We start from the raw sequence: 19,046 nt of genomic DNA, 5'->3' as shown, positions 1-19,046 counted from the left end.
CTGCATCAGCAGCCCTCTTGAATCCTGCCCTTTGACTCCGCCTTGTGCACACTGTAGGATTAAGCTTTTTGATTCCGGCTCTATGTGGTTTCTCACAAAAAACCCTGGAAGTGATTGCCTGCTGAAAAGAACTGCAAACCAAGCTCTGGGGGCTGCACCTGCTCATGGCCAGGCTGTGTTCTGTCACATCATAACCCCAAAGAAATCAGATGCAATATCCTCACAAGCAGGTCGTGTAGAGCAGGAACTTTTTTTTGTGGTTCCTTAGAGTGACTAAAGGATTACTTTGCTCTCAAAGTAGAATGGAAGAGATGTGTTCAGAAGAACAGACGTGTTCAGAAGAAGGCACACACTTTGTATGGGGAAATTTTCTTTTTTAATTTACAGCAGAAAGAATATAAAGCATTCAGAAAACATTTTCCATATTTTAAGGGCAATTCAAAACATTTTGCATGGTTCCAGCAGCTGAGTTCTTCAACAGATCCATTGATTCAGTGATGCTTTACATGCACAGTTACAAAAATAAAACTTACAAAAGAGAAGACATCTATACTAGTTTTACATGCAAGTCTTGGGGACCCCCCATTGGGCACCAGCTATTGTGTGGAACTGCCATAAGCGTGCAACCAGAGAGGGGGTTCATGTTATATTCTGTATTTCTTTCACACAGTATTACTGCTGTCGAATGTGTTTCACAAAGGAGCGATTCCATTATCAGAAGACAGAAGATCTGGCTCCTGGCACTTGGGAATTTGGATTTTTCCTAGAAAGCTGCACTTACTTATCTTAGGTGAAAATGTTAAGTTCCACAACCGAGAAGAGGGTTCGAAGAATCACTTCACTGGGGGGGAGAGCTGCTCCCTGCCCAGGGACACACCGAAGGGTTACTGCCCGACACAACAAAGCACTTGGGAGCTGCACTGGCTCCAAGCGTGCCAGGAGTCCTGGAGCTGTGCTGCAGAACTGCCCGCACGCTTCACAGCCAGCACAGCCTTAAACGTTTGGCTGAAGCAGGATCTAGGTTAGTAGATACACCACCAGGCCCATGGATCTGGAAGAGTAATTTGAAATAGCTCTGTATATTACTGAATGGTTTTCTGGAAAGACAAGGAGTTAAAACATTTCCACTGAGGTCACTACTCTTGTTAGGAACAGATCAATTCTATATTGTCACGTATTGGTTAATGGGTGCAATATTTCAGTTTCCAAATGTCAAGAGTTCTTCCAGTACTGATACAGAGCATTTCCAATTCATTCCAAAGGAGATTCTTCAGCGTCTCCTGTTCTGTTTTGGCGTGAGAGGAAAATTTAATGGTTAAGGTTCCAATTGCAGACAGTAAATCAGGCTACGAGGCTGCCCACAGGCACGGTGTGAGCGCCAGGCCATTTGTTTTGCTTTTTTCCCTTTTTTTTTAAAATTGAATCAGGTCATAAAGCAGCAGTTCAGAAATGTACAAGAGAATTCTGATAATGAGCTATAGCACATCTACTGTAATTCAATGCTGGCAGTGAAAAGAAGTAATTAAAAACAGGTACAATTATAGAAAAGGCACCAAGAGCACTGACCCCAGTTTTTTTGCCACAATCTTTGTTTTTACTCTTCTTTTAAAGACACCAGTTTCAAAGCTTCCTATGTGTGAATATTTTTTGGCTTCACAACAAGCCTTGCGTTTAAACATTGCAGTTGGTGGCCGGGATCAAGCAAGAACAACTATTCCAAAACTAACAATCTCAAATTTACACAAGTTCATTCAGAAATTTTAAACTGCCACGAGCGAGACAAACAGACAGGAGCAGTTTCTGATCTCAGACACATGTACGTGACCCACAAGTAATGACACGGACTTCAGGAGTTTCTTCCCTTACATTCCTGTGTAATGAAGATCAGAACTGGTTCCCATTGTTGAGAATCTGTGACAGTTTTAAATTAGTAGCTCAATTTAAAAAAAATCTAATTTCTTTGGCTCCTCACTATGTGGAAATAGCAATATACCATGACACCCCTACAGGATCAGTTTGCATCTTTTTTTTTTTTTAAGTTTTACTTAATTTTTTAAAATTTTTTGTGCAATTTTTATTACATTTTCTGACTTCCAGCAGGAGATATGAAAATGTGAAACATATTTTCTACTTTCGTACTATTTATTTATTTTTTTTTCATTTTATGTTCATTCTAAGTGTTCTTTATTGGAGTGAGTGTATGGTGTTAAGCTAGATACGGTTTTTGTACTCTTATGATTATCTGCTTTGCAAAAGTAACTTAATTTTCTTAAGCAATATTAGCATTCACATTACTTGGCACCATTGGCAAAAAAAAAAAAAAAACAAAAAGAAAAAAAAAAAAGACGGGGGTAAAAAAAAAAGAAGGAAGGAATACATAAATTAAACCCAACTGAACCAAACTCCTGGTAGCCAAAATCAAATGTAAACATATCCTTTTTTTCTTTTTTTTTTTTTTTTTAAAGTAATGTTGCTCTGCCTTTTTTTTCCTAAGTCTAAATACAGTAGCTCTTTTTTGCCATTTAGTCATGCTTTAGCAAAAATGTTCTTCTAAAGAACATTTAAAATAAAGTTTCTTATAGTGAAATAAAGTTTTTGTTTCATTTTACAGACCATAGCCACTAATGCTTTGCTTTGTTCATTTCTTTTTCTTGAGTTCATGCACATATCTCTTTAATATATACAATATGTACAAACAATACATCCACACTCTTCTCGTTCATTCAGACAAAACTATACAAATAATAATTTTATCTTGCCAAGTTATTGACCCTTTGTGAATAAAATATTTAGTAATTAATCAATATATTCCCTTTCAAATATTTTTTCTCATTTTCCATTTCTACCTTCTATATATACAGAAACTGCCCAGATTTTGATGAAGTAGCCAAAATAAGAAATTTACTGGCCAGAATGCAGCACCACTGATCTTTAGGTGGCATAAAATGTCCAGGCAACATATGTACGTGACTCTGCAAAATGACAAGAGGTTTGACAAGTACATAAGAGAAAAAGCTACATGTTTTACAAATTATTTGAGAACTTAATCAAAACAATAGTACATGAAGGTAAGGCTAGAAAATAAAGTGCTGAATATGAGAGAAAGTACATGACAGTTGATATGTTTGCAGGTTCTAGTAAAAATACAAAATAAAAGTGTAAAACTTGCTTAAGCTGCTCTCTCCATTCCTCATGCAATACCCGTGTCTCTCATACACCAAACCCCTCCTGTAAGTTCCCACGGGATGTATTAAAAACCTGCAGATTTAAAAAGTTGCATTAAGTGTGCTGTAGAGGTTTAAATAAAACACAAAGGACAGGAGTGCGAAGGAAATGAGGATGCATGGACCCAATAAAGATGTACTGATCTAAGCCCCTCCACTGAGACTCTCAAAGCTTCAGTTTCTTGGAGATGACTGACAGGTGCAGGAACAGCATTCTTGTGTTGCTTGTGCATTCCCACCTTTTCTGAACAATATTTTTGGTATAATATTTGTACAGTTCCACATGTTGTTTAATACAGCCCTATATGAAAAGGATAATTAATCGCTTCTTCCTTCCTCCTCGGAGAATGAAGCAACTCACTATTTCCTCCTGGTGTCTTGTTTTCCCCACGATCCAACAGAAGATTGAGTTCCAAGATGTCTTGCTGAACAAATTAAAAGTTGTCCATGAAAGTGCAAATGCAATGACCAAAACATTACTGTTAAAATCCTGCAGCTGGTTATTTCCAGAACTGCAGTGGGTATTTTTGTTGTTGTTGCATGTCTCTGCTAAAAACAGAAAATGAAAACAGTCTGAAAAGCAATGTCACATTGCTACGGGATGCTGCTGCGTATCTTCAAGTTCCTTGGCCTTTTTCAATTCTTTCACTCTGAAAAAACAAAGAGGAGCTATGTAACACTTCTACTGCAGATCTCTTGAAGACAGAACAATCAAAAGGATTCATCACTCCAACCTCCCGTGCAGAAGAGGCAGCTCCCAGAGACACGACAGGAAGGCAAACCTCCCCAACACCATAAACAGCTGGAAGTGCAAGAACAGGCCACTGGGGATCCCAAACACCTCTGCAAAGACACACTTGGTTCCCCTGCTTTTCCCCAGTACTGGCAACTGCAGCTGGGTTCATTCTGGTGGCAGCCTGAGTGCTTGGGGCTCCCTGGGCTGCTGGTCCCTGCCTGACCCCGCAGCTGCTCGCAGCAAAGGGGCTTTTCAGGGCTGACCCTCTTCTCCACACAGCGCTCAGGCAGTGACTGCACAGAGGGGGAAAATCAGCCTGTCCTGCTTGGAAAGGAAGCCTGGTGCTCACAGAGAACCTCGCAGAAGAAAGTGTTTATGTACAAGCACAAGAACCAGGACGGGTGTGCAGAAGGCACTTTGTTTCTCAGGCACTCCAGCTGCTGTGCCCTGTGGTTATCATGCTGCTGGCAGCATGTTTTGTGTTGTCCCAGCAGAGCAGCTGGATGCTGTGTGCCAAGGGAGATGAACCTACAGTGTGGAAATCACTCTTCCTAGATGTGGCCAGTTCTCAACTTTCCCAAATGCATGCCATACATTACCTCCTCTAACTCATCAACACAAGAACTAAACCATCACTGAAAGCTGAAAGAGTTAAAAATTAAATTACAGGGTGAAAAGAAGGGAATAATTTCAATTCCACCAAGTGAAACAGAGCTCTGCACTGGAGCTGGGGCAGCAGGAAACCTTCTGCTCAGGCTGAGAACCTGGCTGTGTGCAGTGCAAAGGAGCCAGACCAAATCCAAAGGCATTCCTGTGCTGCCCCAAAGGTGCCCAGCTGTGCTTGGGGCTGGCTCTGCCTCCACTTGCAGGGAATTCCTCTGCAGTGAGATCCCTTTGCCACCTGCCTCCACGTGTCTTCCCTCTGCTCCTGCAAGGGGAAGGCCCCTGCAAAAGGAACAGATTACAGCAAAAAAAAAAGGTGATTTAGCTAAGCCTGTACAGGCTCAAGTACTCATGTGATGCTGCAAAAACTTGAAAGGACAAGTAACAAAGGTATAGTACAAAAAAAGTGTCAGAGATGCAAGTCTGTGTAAGGCAACCAGCTACAAGTGAAAGAATGTAACAAAGCCCAAGTAAATAAAAGTAAGAAAACATGTCAGGAGAGCTGAGCAGCAGCAGTGACAGTTTGTAGCTACTGTGCATAGACTTACACCCACACATCTTTTGGCTCTTGCACCAGCCTGCTAATACAAGAATAGAATGAAGGCTATAAATTGATCTCTATAAATACACCTCCATTTCACCATTTTATTTATTCATTTTTCTGCATGTGCTATTAGTCAGAACCACAGTGGAAAGGGAGCTGGCTGCTTTTACCTCTGTTTCAGCTGACTCAAAGGCTCTAGCACTCAAATGCATTCTCAGTATTTGTGAAATGTGGCCGACAGGGGTCAAATCAAACCAACCTGTATGCAGGTCAGACCTTTGTTAATTATCCTAATTCCACTGCTGGAGAATATCACGTATGGGAAGACAGAGGGCTCTGCCAGCCAAGTGCACACAGTGGGAGTGTTCAGAGTCTAAGGCCACTGACACTGCTGAACCCCAAGCCCAGCAGTGCAGCCCAGCAGGTGCCAAGCAGCGCTCTGGCCCCAGGCTGAGGAGGGACAAGGCAGCCAGCAGCACCAGGGGTTCTCAGCTCCTGCCTGGACAGTGCCATGCTGAGCCTGACTGCCTGCTGCAGCTGCACAGAGAAATCTTCTTCAGCAAGATTTGGGCTCTGCACAGGCTGGGGTCTAAAAGAGCCTGCTGACATTAAGAGGCTCCAGCACTGCACAGAAGGCAGCAGCAAGCCTTGACTCAGGCTGACAGCCCGAGCTCTAAGCTCTCTGGGGTTCTTCATGCTGGGTACAGTCAGATCCCCTTTTCATTGCAGGAAACACAGGCGGGCTGACACAGTAAGCCAGAACAGTGACAAATGACAAGTTACTGATCTCCAGTATATCCAGTTTTATTTTCTTGGTAGAGAAAAGCAGCCTCTCCCTTGAATTTTTAATTAATCTTTCTAGTAGTGCACCGCTTAGGAGCAGGAGAGCCAGAATCCCTGGTGCTGTGCTGGAAAAGATGTTGTGCCTCTGTGCAATGGATAATTTTTAAAGCTTAGAGTAGCTGTGTTTAAGGTACCATCAATTAATGCATGATTTGCAGTGCAACTTCCAAGTGTTTTCTGTTGCACTTCAGTACTGTAATGTAAAATTAACCTGTTATTACAGATCTCTCACTGAGAACATGCACATTAAAGAAGCTGGTGGCTCTTCCACTGAGACATGCTATTCCTTACTTTAGCACTTCACATGCAGGGCTACACTAACAAAGCACTTTCACTGGAAGAATGCAAGACATGCTTTGCTGCAAACTTCAACCTACGGCATGCAATATCTGCACTGGTGCACAACTATTGCATCTGTTTGCCTGGAACACACATGCCAACAGAAGTTCATTACTGCAGCACTCAGCATTTGCACTAAAACAGGTCCTGGTGCAGAAACAGAATCACAGAACATAAAGGGTTGGAAGGGACCTTAAATATCTTCTAGCCCCAACTCCCCTGCCATGGGCAGAGACACCTTCCAGAATCCCAGGGTGCTCAGCCACAGCTTCTCTGGGTAACTTATTCCAGTGTCTCATAATCCTCACAGAAAAAAAAAAAATTCTTAATATCTAAACTAAAATCTCCCTCTTTCAATTTGTATCAATTACTCCTCACCCTATCACTACAGCTCTGGATGAAGAGTCCCTTTTCAGGCTCCCTGTAGCACCCTCCACACACTGGAAGCTGCTGTGAGGTCTCCACACAATCTTTTCTTCTCCAGACTGAGCAGCCCCAAGTTTCTCATCCTGTCTTTGTAGGGGAGGTGCTCCAGTCCTCTCTTATCAACTTCACAGCATCATTTGGACTTGCTCCAACAGCTCCCTGTCCTTCTTATGTTGGGGACACCAGAACTGTGTACAGGACTGACAAGAGCAGAGTAGAGGGTGAGAATCTCCTCCTCCCCTGCTGGCCATGCTCCTGTGGATGCAGCCCAGGATACATTTCTGGGCTGGGAGCACTCAGTGCCAGCTCATGGGGAGTTTTTCATCAACCACGACCCAAGTCTTTCTCCACGAGGCTGTTTTCAATCACTTCTCCACCCAACCTGTCTGTGTGTGTGGAATTGCCCAGACCCAGGTGCCCCTTGCACTTCACTTTGTTCCTGAGGGTCACAGTCCCAGCTCTCCAGCCTGTCCAGGTCCCTCTGGATCCATCCCTTCCCTCCCACACAGCTCAGTGGTGTCAGCAAACTCGCTGAGGGTGCCCTCAGTCCCCCCTGCCCATGGCACTGACCAAGATGTTGAACAGTATCAGCCCCACCACTGCCCCCACTCATCACTGGCCTCCACCTGGACCATAAACCACTGACCACAGCCCTTTGCATGTGGCCAACCAGCCAGTTCTTCATCCACCCAGTGTCCAGCCTCAAAACCACGTCCCTCCAATTTAGAGACAAGGATATCAGATGGGACAGTGTCACACACTTTGCATTTGCAACATTGTCCTTGGTCAGGTGGGATTTACATCATTTGCATGCAGGTGTAATAACTACTGCTGGAAAACACAGACACAAAACAGTACAGAATTTCCCTACAGGTATAAACTGAAATCTGCTAGAGGTACGTTACTGAAAAATGCTATTTAGTGTGGTATGGCTTAAAAAAACCCTGCATTCCACAGCATTTACACACTTAGGCCTCAAGGTGATAACCACCCAAATTCACTAAGCTGCCATATTTTATTTATTAACCAGTCTCTTTGTTCTAAGCCACCACATTTTATTTATTAAGCAATGTCCTTGTTCAATGCAATAGTGTGTGTGTCCCACTGCAGGTGGGAGTGCAGGCAGCTACTGTGAGTCCTTTATTCCATTAACACACTGCCTGGTAGATGTGGAAACCTGCAGTCTGCAGCTGTCAGTCTCTGCTCCTCTCTCCAGAGCTGGGCCTGGGATGCCAGGGAAGTTCTTCCTTCTCCTTGGCAGCTGGTACAGGGCAGCCCTGCTCACCGTGGGCTCTGCAGCAGGCACAGCTGAGTGAACTGAAATACCTCCAAATGTTACCAAAAATGGAACCAACCCATGGCCAGAGTGTCACTGGAGAAGCTCTGAGCTGTTATTGTGAACACCATGCTGCTTCCTCAAACCATGATAGACAGGAGGTGCCAGAACCAGTTCATGCACCAAAGTAATCATTGTCTGAAATGCTTTGTCAAGAGAACCTAAAAATGACTGTCTTCAACCAATTCTTTCCTGGATAGCCTGCACTGCAGCCTTTCCTGTGTCTTAGAAGTCCTTTCAGTCTTCTCTTAACTTTTCTTGAGTTCCTCACTCAGGGGCACTTGACTTGGCTACAACAATAGCAGGGACTGGTATTTCCTCTTCATTAATACTCAGTGTAATAAACCCTCAAAATTTTCAACTGCAGTTAAAAATACAGGTTGACCAGGGAAGAATTTTGGACAAATTAGGAGCCTTGAGAATAGAAATCCTTTGAGTAAGTGCTGCTAGGAGAGATTTTAAGTGAACTATAGCACTGCCTTCATGCTACAAGGCAATCTTCTTTGGTTAACTAATTTTTCCAGTCTCAAACTGAGGCAGGGAAGAGAACCAAAGTGTAGCATTTGCAGCTACAAGCATTAATAAACTGCTGCAAGGAAAAGAACACTACTGGGATTTACAGAATTGAACAGCACAAAGAATGTTAGAGAAGATGTTTCAACCCAGTCTGGTAGACTTGCAGTGAGATTATTTTTTTAAACAACAGAGGAAATGAGGGCAATGGAAGTGACAGCAGCAGGCCAGGTGCTGCTGGATGGGGTGCAAACCTCTCCAGGAGTCTACAAGCTGTCACACTGGCTTGGATCACTTCTGGGAGTGCCTCCCTGAGCTGAATGGGGGCTGGAGTCAGGACAGCTCAAGTGGTGCCCAGCTGTGAGTGGAGCACCCCAGAATGGGAAACAGGCCCTGACTTTTGCAGGTCTCCAAACAAAAAGCACCATCCTATGCCAGCAGCTCTGAACCATGCACAAAACTGCAAGGATTGTACCTCTGATTTTGCACTGATGAAGCCTGGAACAAACACCTCCCCAGATAACATATTCTCCAGACAGTAAGCACTTCTAAGGCACAAAGTAATTCCCTCTGCAAGTGCTGAAGAGCCGATGGAAGGGAAAAGCACGTGCAATAGAGATGACCACTGCTAAGGTGTCTGAAATCACAGCCGTGATGCTGACATACAAAAAGGGAAGAGAAGATGATTTCAAACATGAGCTTTGAACCCTGACTCTTGGGAGATACATCCTGGCTCCCAAACTGCTCCAGCCAGCCAAAGTTGGTGCCCCTCACACCATGTTGCTCACTTGGACAGTGTACAGGGGGTGCATCAGTATGTGCTGAAGCAATGTAGGAAGCAACAGCCCCAGCAAGTGGCAGCTCCTCTCCCCATGCCCTCCCCAGTCCTGAACAGGCTGTCAGCAGATGAACCAGCCCTACTCAGAAAAGGTCACAGCAAACCATGGCTTCATGGGTAAAGCATCACACAAAGCTGCTCCACCAGAGTGACCCCGTAATGCCCAGCCAGGGAAATGCTCAATGAGTCCAAATGCTGAAGATCAGCTTACAGGACAGGGTGCAAGAGCCAGAGAAGGCTGGCTGGTGAGTTACCTGTTGCTCTGAGAGCTGAAATGGCCTGTGGGATATTTAAGACAAGGGAGATCTTGCCTTTTTCCAGATACCTCATTTAGGCAGCAAAACAAAAAAGACAGAAAGGCCCAATAAGAATGACACCCCAGAGCATGCAGTCTGCAATTTAATACACACATCTGAGCTCCAAACACATTCAGCCCCTGCAAGAGGTAAATGAAAAAAGAAATTACTTTGAAAACTTTTGTTGCAGGTACAGTGAAGCATATCCCAATATGACATTTTCACACATTGGCCTGAACTCTAACAAACAGGACTTTCCTATCCCTTGAAATTTTCCTCTAGTCTCCATCTTACTAAGAGAAGCAAGAAACCAGGAACCTCAAAGCAATGCCTGCTGCACAGATTAAAACCACATTAAAACTACAAATCCTAGATGCACAGGAGTAGGAAAAGATTTGTTGCTAAAATGCCAAAAGAGGGAAGAGTATGCAGAGAACAACAAAACACAGCAGATGTTGTTTATTCAGGTAAATGCAGCTGTACTTACCAGAGAAATTACTTCAGATGCTACACACTTAACTCCCTGAAACTGGAGAGCAGCATTCAATCAAACTGTGAGGACATGGTGGGGCAAGGGGGCTTATTTGTGCATGAAAGCTGAATGAAGGCAGTCTTTAGTACTCATGATCATGGGCAAAAAGTGCATTTGTTCTGCCCCATAGAGGACAGAAGTTTTGCTGTAGGCAGAAGGTGCCTGACTGGTCATCCCCTTGAGATGGGAAAGACTCACTCCTTGTGATCTCCTCCAGATCATCTCCTGCCAAGGGTAGGGCAGAGAGGGTCACGCTGCAGGCAGCTCTGCAATTTGTTCACCTCTACACCTGGACTGGGAGCAAAGCTCTCTTTTGCTACAGAAGGATGGTTTGACTGATATGAAGGCAAATATTTATGTAGGGGGACATGGTGAGTAGCTGAAATCCCTCTACTGAAGCAGGTTTCCTTGAGATGAAAACTGTTACTTAAAGGCAACTGGGTTTTTTTTCCCCTAAAAGGTATTTTAATTTTGTGCTGCAGAAGGATACTAAGTCTCGTCTCAAAAGAGTCAGATAGTAAAATCTCCTGCCTCTTCCTCTTTACTGATCCTGGTGTAATGTCACCCAAATATATCCAGGAAAAAAAAAAATCACTCAATTTGGAATTGAGTTTAAAACTCAAGGTTTTAAAACTGAAGCCCAGGAGCAAATGCTGCAATCATTTCTCTGCACACTCCAACAGCAGATGTACAGGAAACACCCAATTTGTGTATTACAGACATGTCTGCAGGCACTCCCTGAGCAGGAGGGGCTGTGGCAGCCTGTGCACATCAGCAGGCCTGGGAACACCCCTGGTGTTTGTGCACTCCAGCAACACACACACACACACACAGGGTGTTGTCAGAATGCAAAGCAGCACATTTTGCCATTACAGACTTACTTTGGCAGAACAGCAGCCAGTACATACTGAGATAGCTCACAGTTTACTTTTTCCAGACAGAGAGCCACCCCATTTCCCCATCCATCACAATCATTGGTCATCCCAGGCAAAACCTGCAAATGCTACCAAACATCCAGAATCTGCTTCCTGCTAATTTCTCAAATGCTGTCACATACACAAAGCCTTTAAAGTGCACCATTTCTCCTCCAACACTGACAACTGGCCTCTGCTGGCAGCAGCCCCTGCAGAGCCTGCCCCAGGTACATCAGGGCCTTTGCCCTATTTCACCCAATTCCTACTTCATCTGTTATTAGTAAAAACTCCAAATTTTAACTTGTAAAAAAACAAGGACATACAACAAAAAATGGTAGCACAGAAGTCATAATTTGGAAACAAATGTCATTAGCTGCTGCTCCTTTCTTAGCCTAAACAGTTAAACAAATAATGGTGTCTCCAGCAGGCTCAGGCCCCATTCATGCTCTCACTTTTGAGCCTCGAAAATGATCTCTGCAACTCCAAGTCCATAAAATTTTGTCATCAACAATACAGTTTTATTTTTACAACATTCACGGAAGCAAGGATCCAGGCCACCCTTCTCTTGCTGAACACAGGAGCAATAAGCACACAAATTGTGAAGTTTCTGGCAGCAGTTTTTTACAAAAAACCCTGCTGCCCTAACAAAATCTCAGGTGTGAGAGGGAACAGAGCAGCCTTGCTGGCAGTTGAGCACATGCCTTGAGAGAGCTGTCACTAACACTGATACCTAAAGATTTGTAGCTTTTTCATGTATTTGTAGCTTTGTAGGTTTCTAATATATAGTTTTATAGTTTCTAGCACTTTCTTACCCTTTTTCACACTTTAAAATAATCGCTAACCCTTTTAAATACATTATGTCACACAACTGAAATTTTATTTAGTCTTATTTTCAGGAAAAGAACAAGGACATCCTGTTTTGCACCAGCATTTGGGAGTCAAAACAAGATATCAGGGCAAAGAACCTCCTGGAGACATTCCAAGGGGCAGGCCCAAGGGTGAAACTATTGGATTTACCTGCTAGATACACAAATTAATTAACCTTATAAAAACTGTACAAAATCCTATACCGCACATGCTCTTACCTATGTTTTCTGCACCTGAATGCTTTTATTGAAGAACTGCTCTTTCTATCAGCCCTTTAATATTGTTTGGAAAGCTTTTCTTTTGATTCCAGGCAACACCACCTCTTGCCAGCCTGCTGTCTCACACCCAGCCAGCCACCAACATGACTGAGCACACAGGTGAGTGGGCTCCTCGTGCTGAGAATGAGACTCCCAACAGATGCTCTCTTGGCACTTACTGTAACACAGTTACAGCATCTTCAGTTTTCTGTTTTCCTTCCCAATATGTGGATTAATAAATGACATAAACAGCTGTCAAAAAGCTGGCCCTGTAACACCACCAGAAGTGCAACTTACCAAGGACCAAGTTATAAACACTGGTGCTTAACCACCTTTGGGAGTAAAGAGCAGTGTGAGGAGCTCTTCTGCTTCCATCTGGCTCGGCAGAAATAAATACTCATTTAGAGTAGGCTGCACTTGCAGTGCAGCTTCCTATGAGCTACCCTGAATGCTGCTGCAGTCCATGACAACGGAGTGTGTGAGTGCAGACCCTGTCAAATTCCAACATCTACTCACAGCCATTTTGGATACTGAAAAAATACCCCACCAACAATGCCATCTAAGCATGCCCATGATGAATATACATGTCCTTTTTCACACATTCATGCACTGGTAACATCTACTGCAGAGCTCTGTCCTGTTACAAAAGCAGCAGTGTGAGTCATTGCAGTAGGGTTAGTTCATTAAAGATTCTTTCATATAATTAATGGAGGTGAAACTTACTGGCGTATCTCGGCCGCAGCCCCATGCAAGCAAGCAGAAAGCAAATATATTTAAAATGGAAGAGAGGAACTGGCTAGCAGGCAGCTACACTCACCCTTTTGTACAGCCTATGGTCCACCAGAGGGCTTTAGAGTGCAAAACAATACCAAAGAGCCATTAGACACACATGGCAACAACCGTACCTTACCCAGAGCTTCACTTCAGGGAGGAGGAGACAGCACTTCTGCTTGCCTGGAGAGAAAGAACCCTTCCCACTCCTGCCTAGGGACTCCTCCTTACCAGGGAAGGGCAGTCCTGTGTTTAGGTGCTTTAGGGCAGAAAGTTATAAGCAAGTAGAAAAAACCCAACGCTGTCATTCCCGTGGCATTTCTAGCTGCATCCTGCCTCCCCTGGCAGCCATCACCTCTTTTCTATCTCACCCCAAAGGCTACTCCATAGAAAACACTGCAGATCATAATTCCATTTTAGCAATGGTTTAGAAATCCCCCAGAAGAGCAAAAGTTTCCTACAAATCAGAGAAAGAACAGGAAATAGGAGGTTACCTTCCCAGTGCAAGCTGGCTGTACCATGCATGAATTCAGCTCAGCAAATCCAAACCCATCCGGGGCTCCCGGATTTCCTTGCAGCTCTAGAGGTGTCACATCTGGGGATCACCAAGTAGGTGGAGTCTTTCCAAAATTATTAACTATGCAAAGCTCTGGTTCTGCCCCAGGACAGTGAGCCTGGAGGCAGCTCAGCTCACAGGAGGTGTCAGGGGCAAGCTTTGGGCTGGAAGTTAGTCGAGTACAAGCTGACAGGTTTGGGCACCATGGGAAGATGGGTGAAGCTCTCCTGGGAGGCCAGGAAGTTTCTGTTTCATCCTCAATAAACAACACTTCTGTGACAGATCATGTTGATACTGTGTTATGCTGATGCATGTTTTCACCAGATTTTTGAGAATATGACAATAGATGGATAAATATGGGGGGTTTTGTTCAAAGTCAAAAGGAAACAATACATGTCTGAGGGTCAGAATGACTCCTGCTGATGAATGATCCCTTTTGTCTCCATGACATTCAGCTACTAGAGCTCCAGTATCTTCTCTAAGAGTATATTCAACTAAAACTTACTGATTTTCCTGTATTTTCTGATTTTCATCAACATCTATGCATCCACTACTGAGAGCTCCAACTGCAGAACCTCTCATTAACTCTCCCAAAACACCTGAAATACCTTCTAGTCAGGCAACAAACATTAAATTCAGGGGATCAGATCCTCAAGGTGGTCAAAATCACATTTGAGATACTAAGACTTTGTGCCAAAAAGTTATTAAGCAAAATAGGACAAGAGGACCACGTAAGCTGTTCTGAATGCAAGCAGACAAACAGTTCTCATAATTGGCTTAAAGTAGGCTTTGATCAATTTTAAACAGGAAAAAAAACCCCACCAAGCAGCCAGTTGCCTGGGGAAACCCTGAATAAATCTCACCTAAAGGCTACAGAATAAGCTCTTGAGAGTAAATTTTTGGCTCAGCAATAGAATCTGCTCATGGACAAAAACCTAGGTTAAACCATTCAATTTTTCAAAGGTTGAATTTCTGAACTTTAAGCATTTACTGCCTTCTCACTTAGCTCACTCTCCTTACAACAGACTGCAACTGGCTTTTGCAGCCTCTTGCCCCAGCTCTATCAACTGGCAAAAATCTGTTACAAGATCCTGTTTGTTTGACATTCCTGTGCAAGCTCTCCTTTCTCTCACTCCTTCAGATTTTCCCAAAATAGTTGTCATTTCTATCCCTTGCACTGACAAGGCACTGTGGTTTAAAAAGCAGCTTCACAGTGCCATTTTTATACCACAGAGCATTAACTGACATTAGGTACTAGCTGTTATGGCTCATCCCTGGATGTTCAGGAGCCTGGATGGCTGAAGTGTTTCTTTCTGGAGACTGGGGCTTTCTTAAATGCTTGTTTGCAGCAGCAGTGTGCTAATTTGGAATGATACAGGAGGAGACTGCACTGAGATTTCAACAAGCAGAAGGAGTGTGTGGGCTCTTAGCCCAGGCACCAGCCCCATCCTCATCAGCTGTACCCTGTGTGAGTGTCACATGAAGGGATATAATTAGGAAGCTTACACAGAGGTGATCTGAAACTCAGCATCCTAAGCTTTATTACTCTTTCCTTAGGAATAGGTAAGCAAGAAAATCAAGCAGGGAGGAACAATGCCCTTATTGAGACACAAAGAAAATTCAGAAAGCTTGAGGAAGAGCAGGAGAGAAGGAAGCAATTCCACCTGGTACCCCAGTGTGCTTGCACCACAAGGCAGCTAAGAAAGAGGGTTGCAGAGCCACTTTTGGGAAGCAATGGAGGTGGGTGCCCTCACCAGGATATGGCTGAGCCAGGCTAAGGGCAGGGATGTGCTCCTCAGGACAGGGAGCAAAGAAACGAACAGGTCAGTCTGAGTCAGCTGACACACTGGAGCAAGTGAAGCTCTGTTCCACTGAGTAGATGATCTGTGTAATTTCCAGTATTATATTTTCCTTTACAGTTGTTCATACAAGCAAAAGGCCTCTAATTTGTCCTCAAAATCCTGCTCTAAGAATCAAAATAAAGCTCTAAGAACCTGATTTGCCACTGACTGCACGGAGCAGAGGCACCAGATCCCTGTGTGGTTCCAGCAGCCACAGGAGCCTGAGGGTCTGTGAGACACTAAAGGAACACAGATGCAGCCCAAGTGTACAAAGCATGAAGTGCTTTGGAAAATGCCTTTTTGCTTGCTAGAACTTTTTTAGCAAGCAGGGGGAAAACGGGGAACAAGACTCAAACCTATCACATTTTTAAGCAGTTCTATGAATCTGCTAAATGTATTTTTCAAGCAGATTCTGAATGCTGGTTTTGTTAGTTTGGCAAGTCTTGCTTTTCACTTTTAGCATTTGCCAGTGCCACAATGCTCCAGCTCAAATTTGTCAATTACTATATAACAGTTACATTAATGCAATTTTAAACTCTTATGATTGCTTGGAGAAAATATGCAACCATAATCCCTGTGATCATTTCTGTTTTAGAAGGTAAAACAAGCCAGTCTGGAAACACTGTTAACATCTTCAGTAGAGGCAAGTCACTTTTTCCTTTTGTTGCATCCTAGCCAAGAACCATGACTGAATTCCTGAGCAACCACAACTGGTAACAAACACGGACATGGGACAGGAGTGCTCTGCTGCAGAAGGTCCAGTGTGATGTGAGCCAGAGAGAGCCTAACGACAGAGGATCCCCCTGCTGCTGAATTTCTGTCTGGAACTCCCCAAGGAGAGCTAAACTCCTCCTGCAGGGTTGCCCAGAGCAGCAATTGTGCTGCTGGAGAGACAAGACTGACCCTGGGTGCAGATGAGCGGGGTCTCTCTGCAAAGGGAAGAGGAGGCACTGAGGAAGAGGAAGGCAACAAGCTGAAGTCAAGAACTGTTGGAATCATGGGCAATTTAAGCCCTGCACAGTCTGTGTTACTCAACAGCTGGAGTCTTAACTGAGCCCTGTTTGGAGGGCATGGAACATCCCGGGTGTTGGTGGGAACCCCAGGGACACAGCCAGACCAGAGGCATTCCCTGGGCCTGTGTCCGAGTTGGCTCTAAGACCCTCTCAGGCTGACCCCAGAGACCCCATGGATGGAAACTTGGCACATGGTTCCCCCAGGGACTGCCTGGATCTCGAGTGGATCTGAGAGGACATAGAAATTCTGAACCTCCAGGACATGCTGCACAGCAAACACAACAAAACAACCACTTTGGTCTCTTCCATATGCCCTGCTGAAAGAGGGAAGTCACTTGTGCTTCTTCATCAATGACTGTGGCTGTTTCAAAAGCACTTGGAATCAGCCTGGGAACTACAAAACCCTCTTTCTTGTCCACACATGTTACTTCCCACTGAACCTGCAGGTAAGATGTACTTCCACAACATCAGCCACACTGACCTCCTACAAAGTGAAGCTTTGAAATCCTGCAATAAGGACTGAGTCTGTATCAAAAATCAGGAGTCTATCACATGCCTCTAAGAGCTCTCCTTGTTAAATGTCACTGGACTGAACTAAACATGCTTCAAAACGCATCAGGTGTGACCAGTTCCTGAGTGGATGAAATGCATGGGCAGTGAGAATGGAGGGGGCAGAGTCAGAAATTCAGGATTCACCACTGTCTAGGCAAAGTCACAGTTTGCAACTTGATCATATAGGGGATCCTTTCAGGTAAAACCCACGGCAAACACCCTGCTGGTACGGCACTGCTGGCTGCCACAGGGGAGCACTGGCAAGCCTGTGCTGTTCCCATGCTGGTTCATCTTCATGTCTGTGGAGTGGCTGACGTGAACTAACCTGTGCTGCTCTTCTGCCACATCCCAGCTACCCACACTGAAGAGAACACACACTTGAGGAGAGCCAACCAAATGATTCTGTGACCAAACTAAAGGCATTTCCAGCACACACCAGATGTCGTCACTTTTTGCACTTTCCAACATACCATGGATGCTTTGGGCGGCACTCAGAAGCTGTAGCTATGATTTAAACAAGCTTTTTTTTTAGACTTTCTCAAGTCCAGCTTTTAAAGTCAAACAACCTGAGCTGTTCTACATTATAAGCTGTACACAATTCCCTTCCAGCAACATTAAAGATTTCATTTTTGACAGCGCATCTTGGAAACAGCTCAGCTTTGCTCTTTCATTTAAAAACCTGTAGTGAGCTGGTTCTATCATATTCACATTGCACTCATTGCAGACACACTTGGATATTGTCACATTGCTCTAAGGAAGGGCAGATACCAAAAGATAGCGTCATACCTGTGGCGGCAGCGTCGTAAAAACCGCATAATCTTGCGAGCAGCTTGATCCTGCTTCTTGGTAAGCAGACTGCTTCTAAACACAAAAAACCCCAACACTGAAGTGCAGGCAAAACTGGGGAGAACACTACTAAATGCAGAAATAATCACCCTACGAACCACACTCCTTTTCCCACCGGCCTTTGTCTGTGAAGCACAGCACAGCCTTGAAGAGCACAAAAGCAATAAAAATAAAGCTCCCAAGAGCACCAGCAGCCCGGGGCTCACCTGAGTTTCTGCTGCACGATGCTGGCTGCCCGGCGGTTCTGCCTCCTCTTGCCGCACTCCTTGTAGCTGCGGTAGTACTGCTGGATCAGCATCGCGGCTCGGCGGCTCTGCTGGAATTTTTTCTGCTCATAGTAACTTCGGAATTTGCTCTGGATAAGAATGGCAGCTTGCGTCATCTTTTTATAAAGTGCATACTACAACAGAAACAAAGAGAAGCTGAGGCATCCCAGTAGGGCCAGGAAGAAGCAGGTTCCTACAGTTAAAGACTCTTGAGCCACTAAGATGTGACAAGAAGTAAATGAGTATCTATTCCCTGACTGGGAACGGTGTAAGAAAATGGTGACAGCAAATTAGATAAGATCCGGGGTAGAATTTAGTCTGCATCATCTGTTTTTCTGCCTGTGGAACAGTTTGACTGGATTAATGGAATCATAGAATTGTTTGCACTGGGAGGAATCTTTAAAGGTCATCTAGGCCAACCCCCCAACGTGAACAAGGACATCTTCAAGGAGATCAGGCTGCTCAGAGCCCCATCCAGCCTGCTCTTGAATGTTTCCAGGGAGAGGGCATCTGCCACATCTCTAGGAAACCCGTGTCAGTGACTCACTAGCCCTATTATAAAATCTTTCTTCCTTGTATCTAATCTGAATCCATCTTTTTTCAGTCTGAAACCATTACCACTTGTCCTATTGCAACAAATGTCTGTCCCCATCTTTCTTAAAAACCAAACCCCAACAAACCCCCAAAACCACAATAGTTATAAGTTTAATTCTGAGCCTAAGACACGGGCAAAACAAAATCTCATTAGAAATCTGTAACAAGCATCCAATGGACTCACAAATTTGCATGAGCAGTCACACACTTCCCAAATTCCATCTAGCACTGTATTATTTCCAGCCCTGTGATTCCCAGTAAAGCAGGTGCAAACTCTTA

At 44.3% G+C, this 19,046-nt stretch overlaps 1 protein-coding gene across 11 annotated transcripts in view; it reads right to left on the bottom strand.

The window, feature by feature from the left end:
- Positions 1 to 357: 357 nt before the first annotated feature.
- Positions 358 to 19,046, bottom strand: part of CAMTA1 (calmodulin binding transcription activator 1) — a 241,944-nt gene continuing 223,255 nt past the window's right edge. For 8 of the 11 annotated variants that reach the window (XM_038159679.1, XM_038159682.1, XM_038159686.1 and 5 more), the window contains 4 exons: positions 18,114 to 18,307; positions 17,848 to 17,922; positions 13,146 to 13,176; positions 358 to 3,874 (listed from right to left, as the gene is read on the bottom strand). In XM_038159679.1, the coding sequence (XP_038015607.1) occupies positions 3,842 to 3,874; positions 13,146 to 13,176; positions 17,848 to 17,922; positions 18,114 to 18,307 (333 nt within the window). In that variant the 3' untranslated portion in view covers positions 358 to 3,841. The remainder of the gene's footprint in view (positions 3,875 to 13,145; positions 13,177 to 17,847; positions 17,923 to 18,113; positions 18,308 to 19,046) is intronic. The other 3 variants (XM_038159680.1, XM_038159683.1, XM_038159684.1) reach the window with 2 other exon arrangements.

The sequence above is a fragment of the Motacilla alba genome, chromosome 21, assembly GCF_015832195.1.
Source record: "Motacilla alba alba isolate MOTALB_02 chromosome 21, Motacilla_alba_V1.0_pri, whole genome shotgun sequence".
In the NCBI taxonomy this organism is placed as follows: domain Eukaryota; kingdom Metazoa; phylum Chordata; class Aves; order Passeriformes; family Motacillidae; genus Motacilla; species Motacilla alba.
The sequence above is the reverse complement of the archived record's forward strand: the minus strand, read 5'-3'. Positions and strand labels throughout refer to the sequence as shown.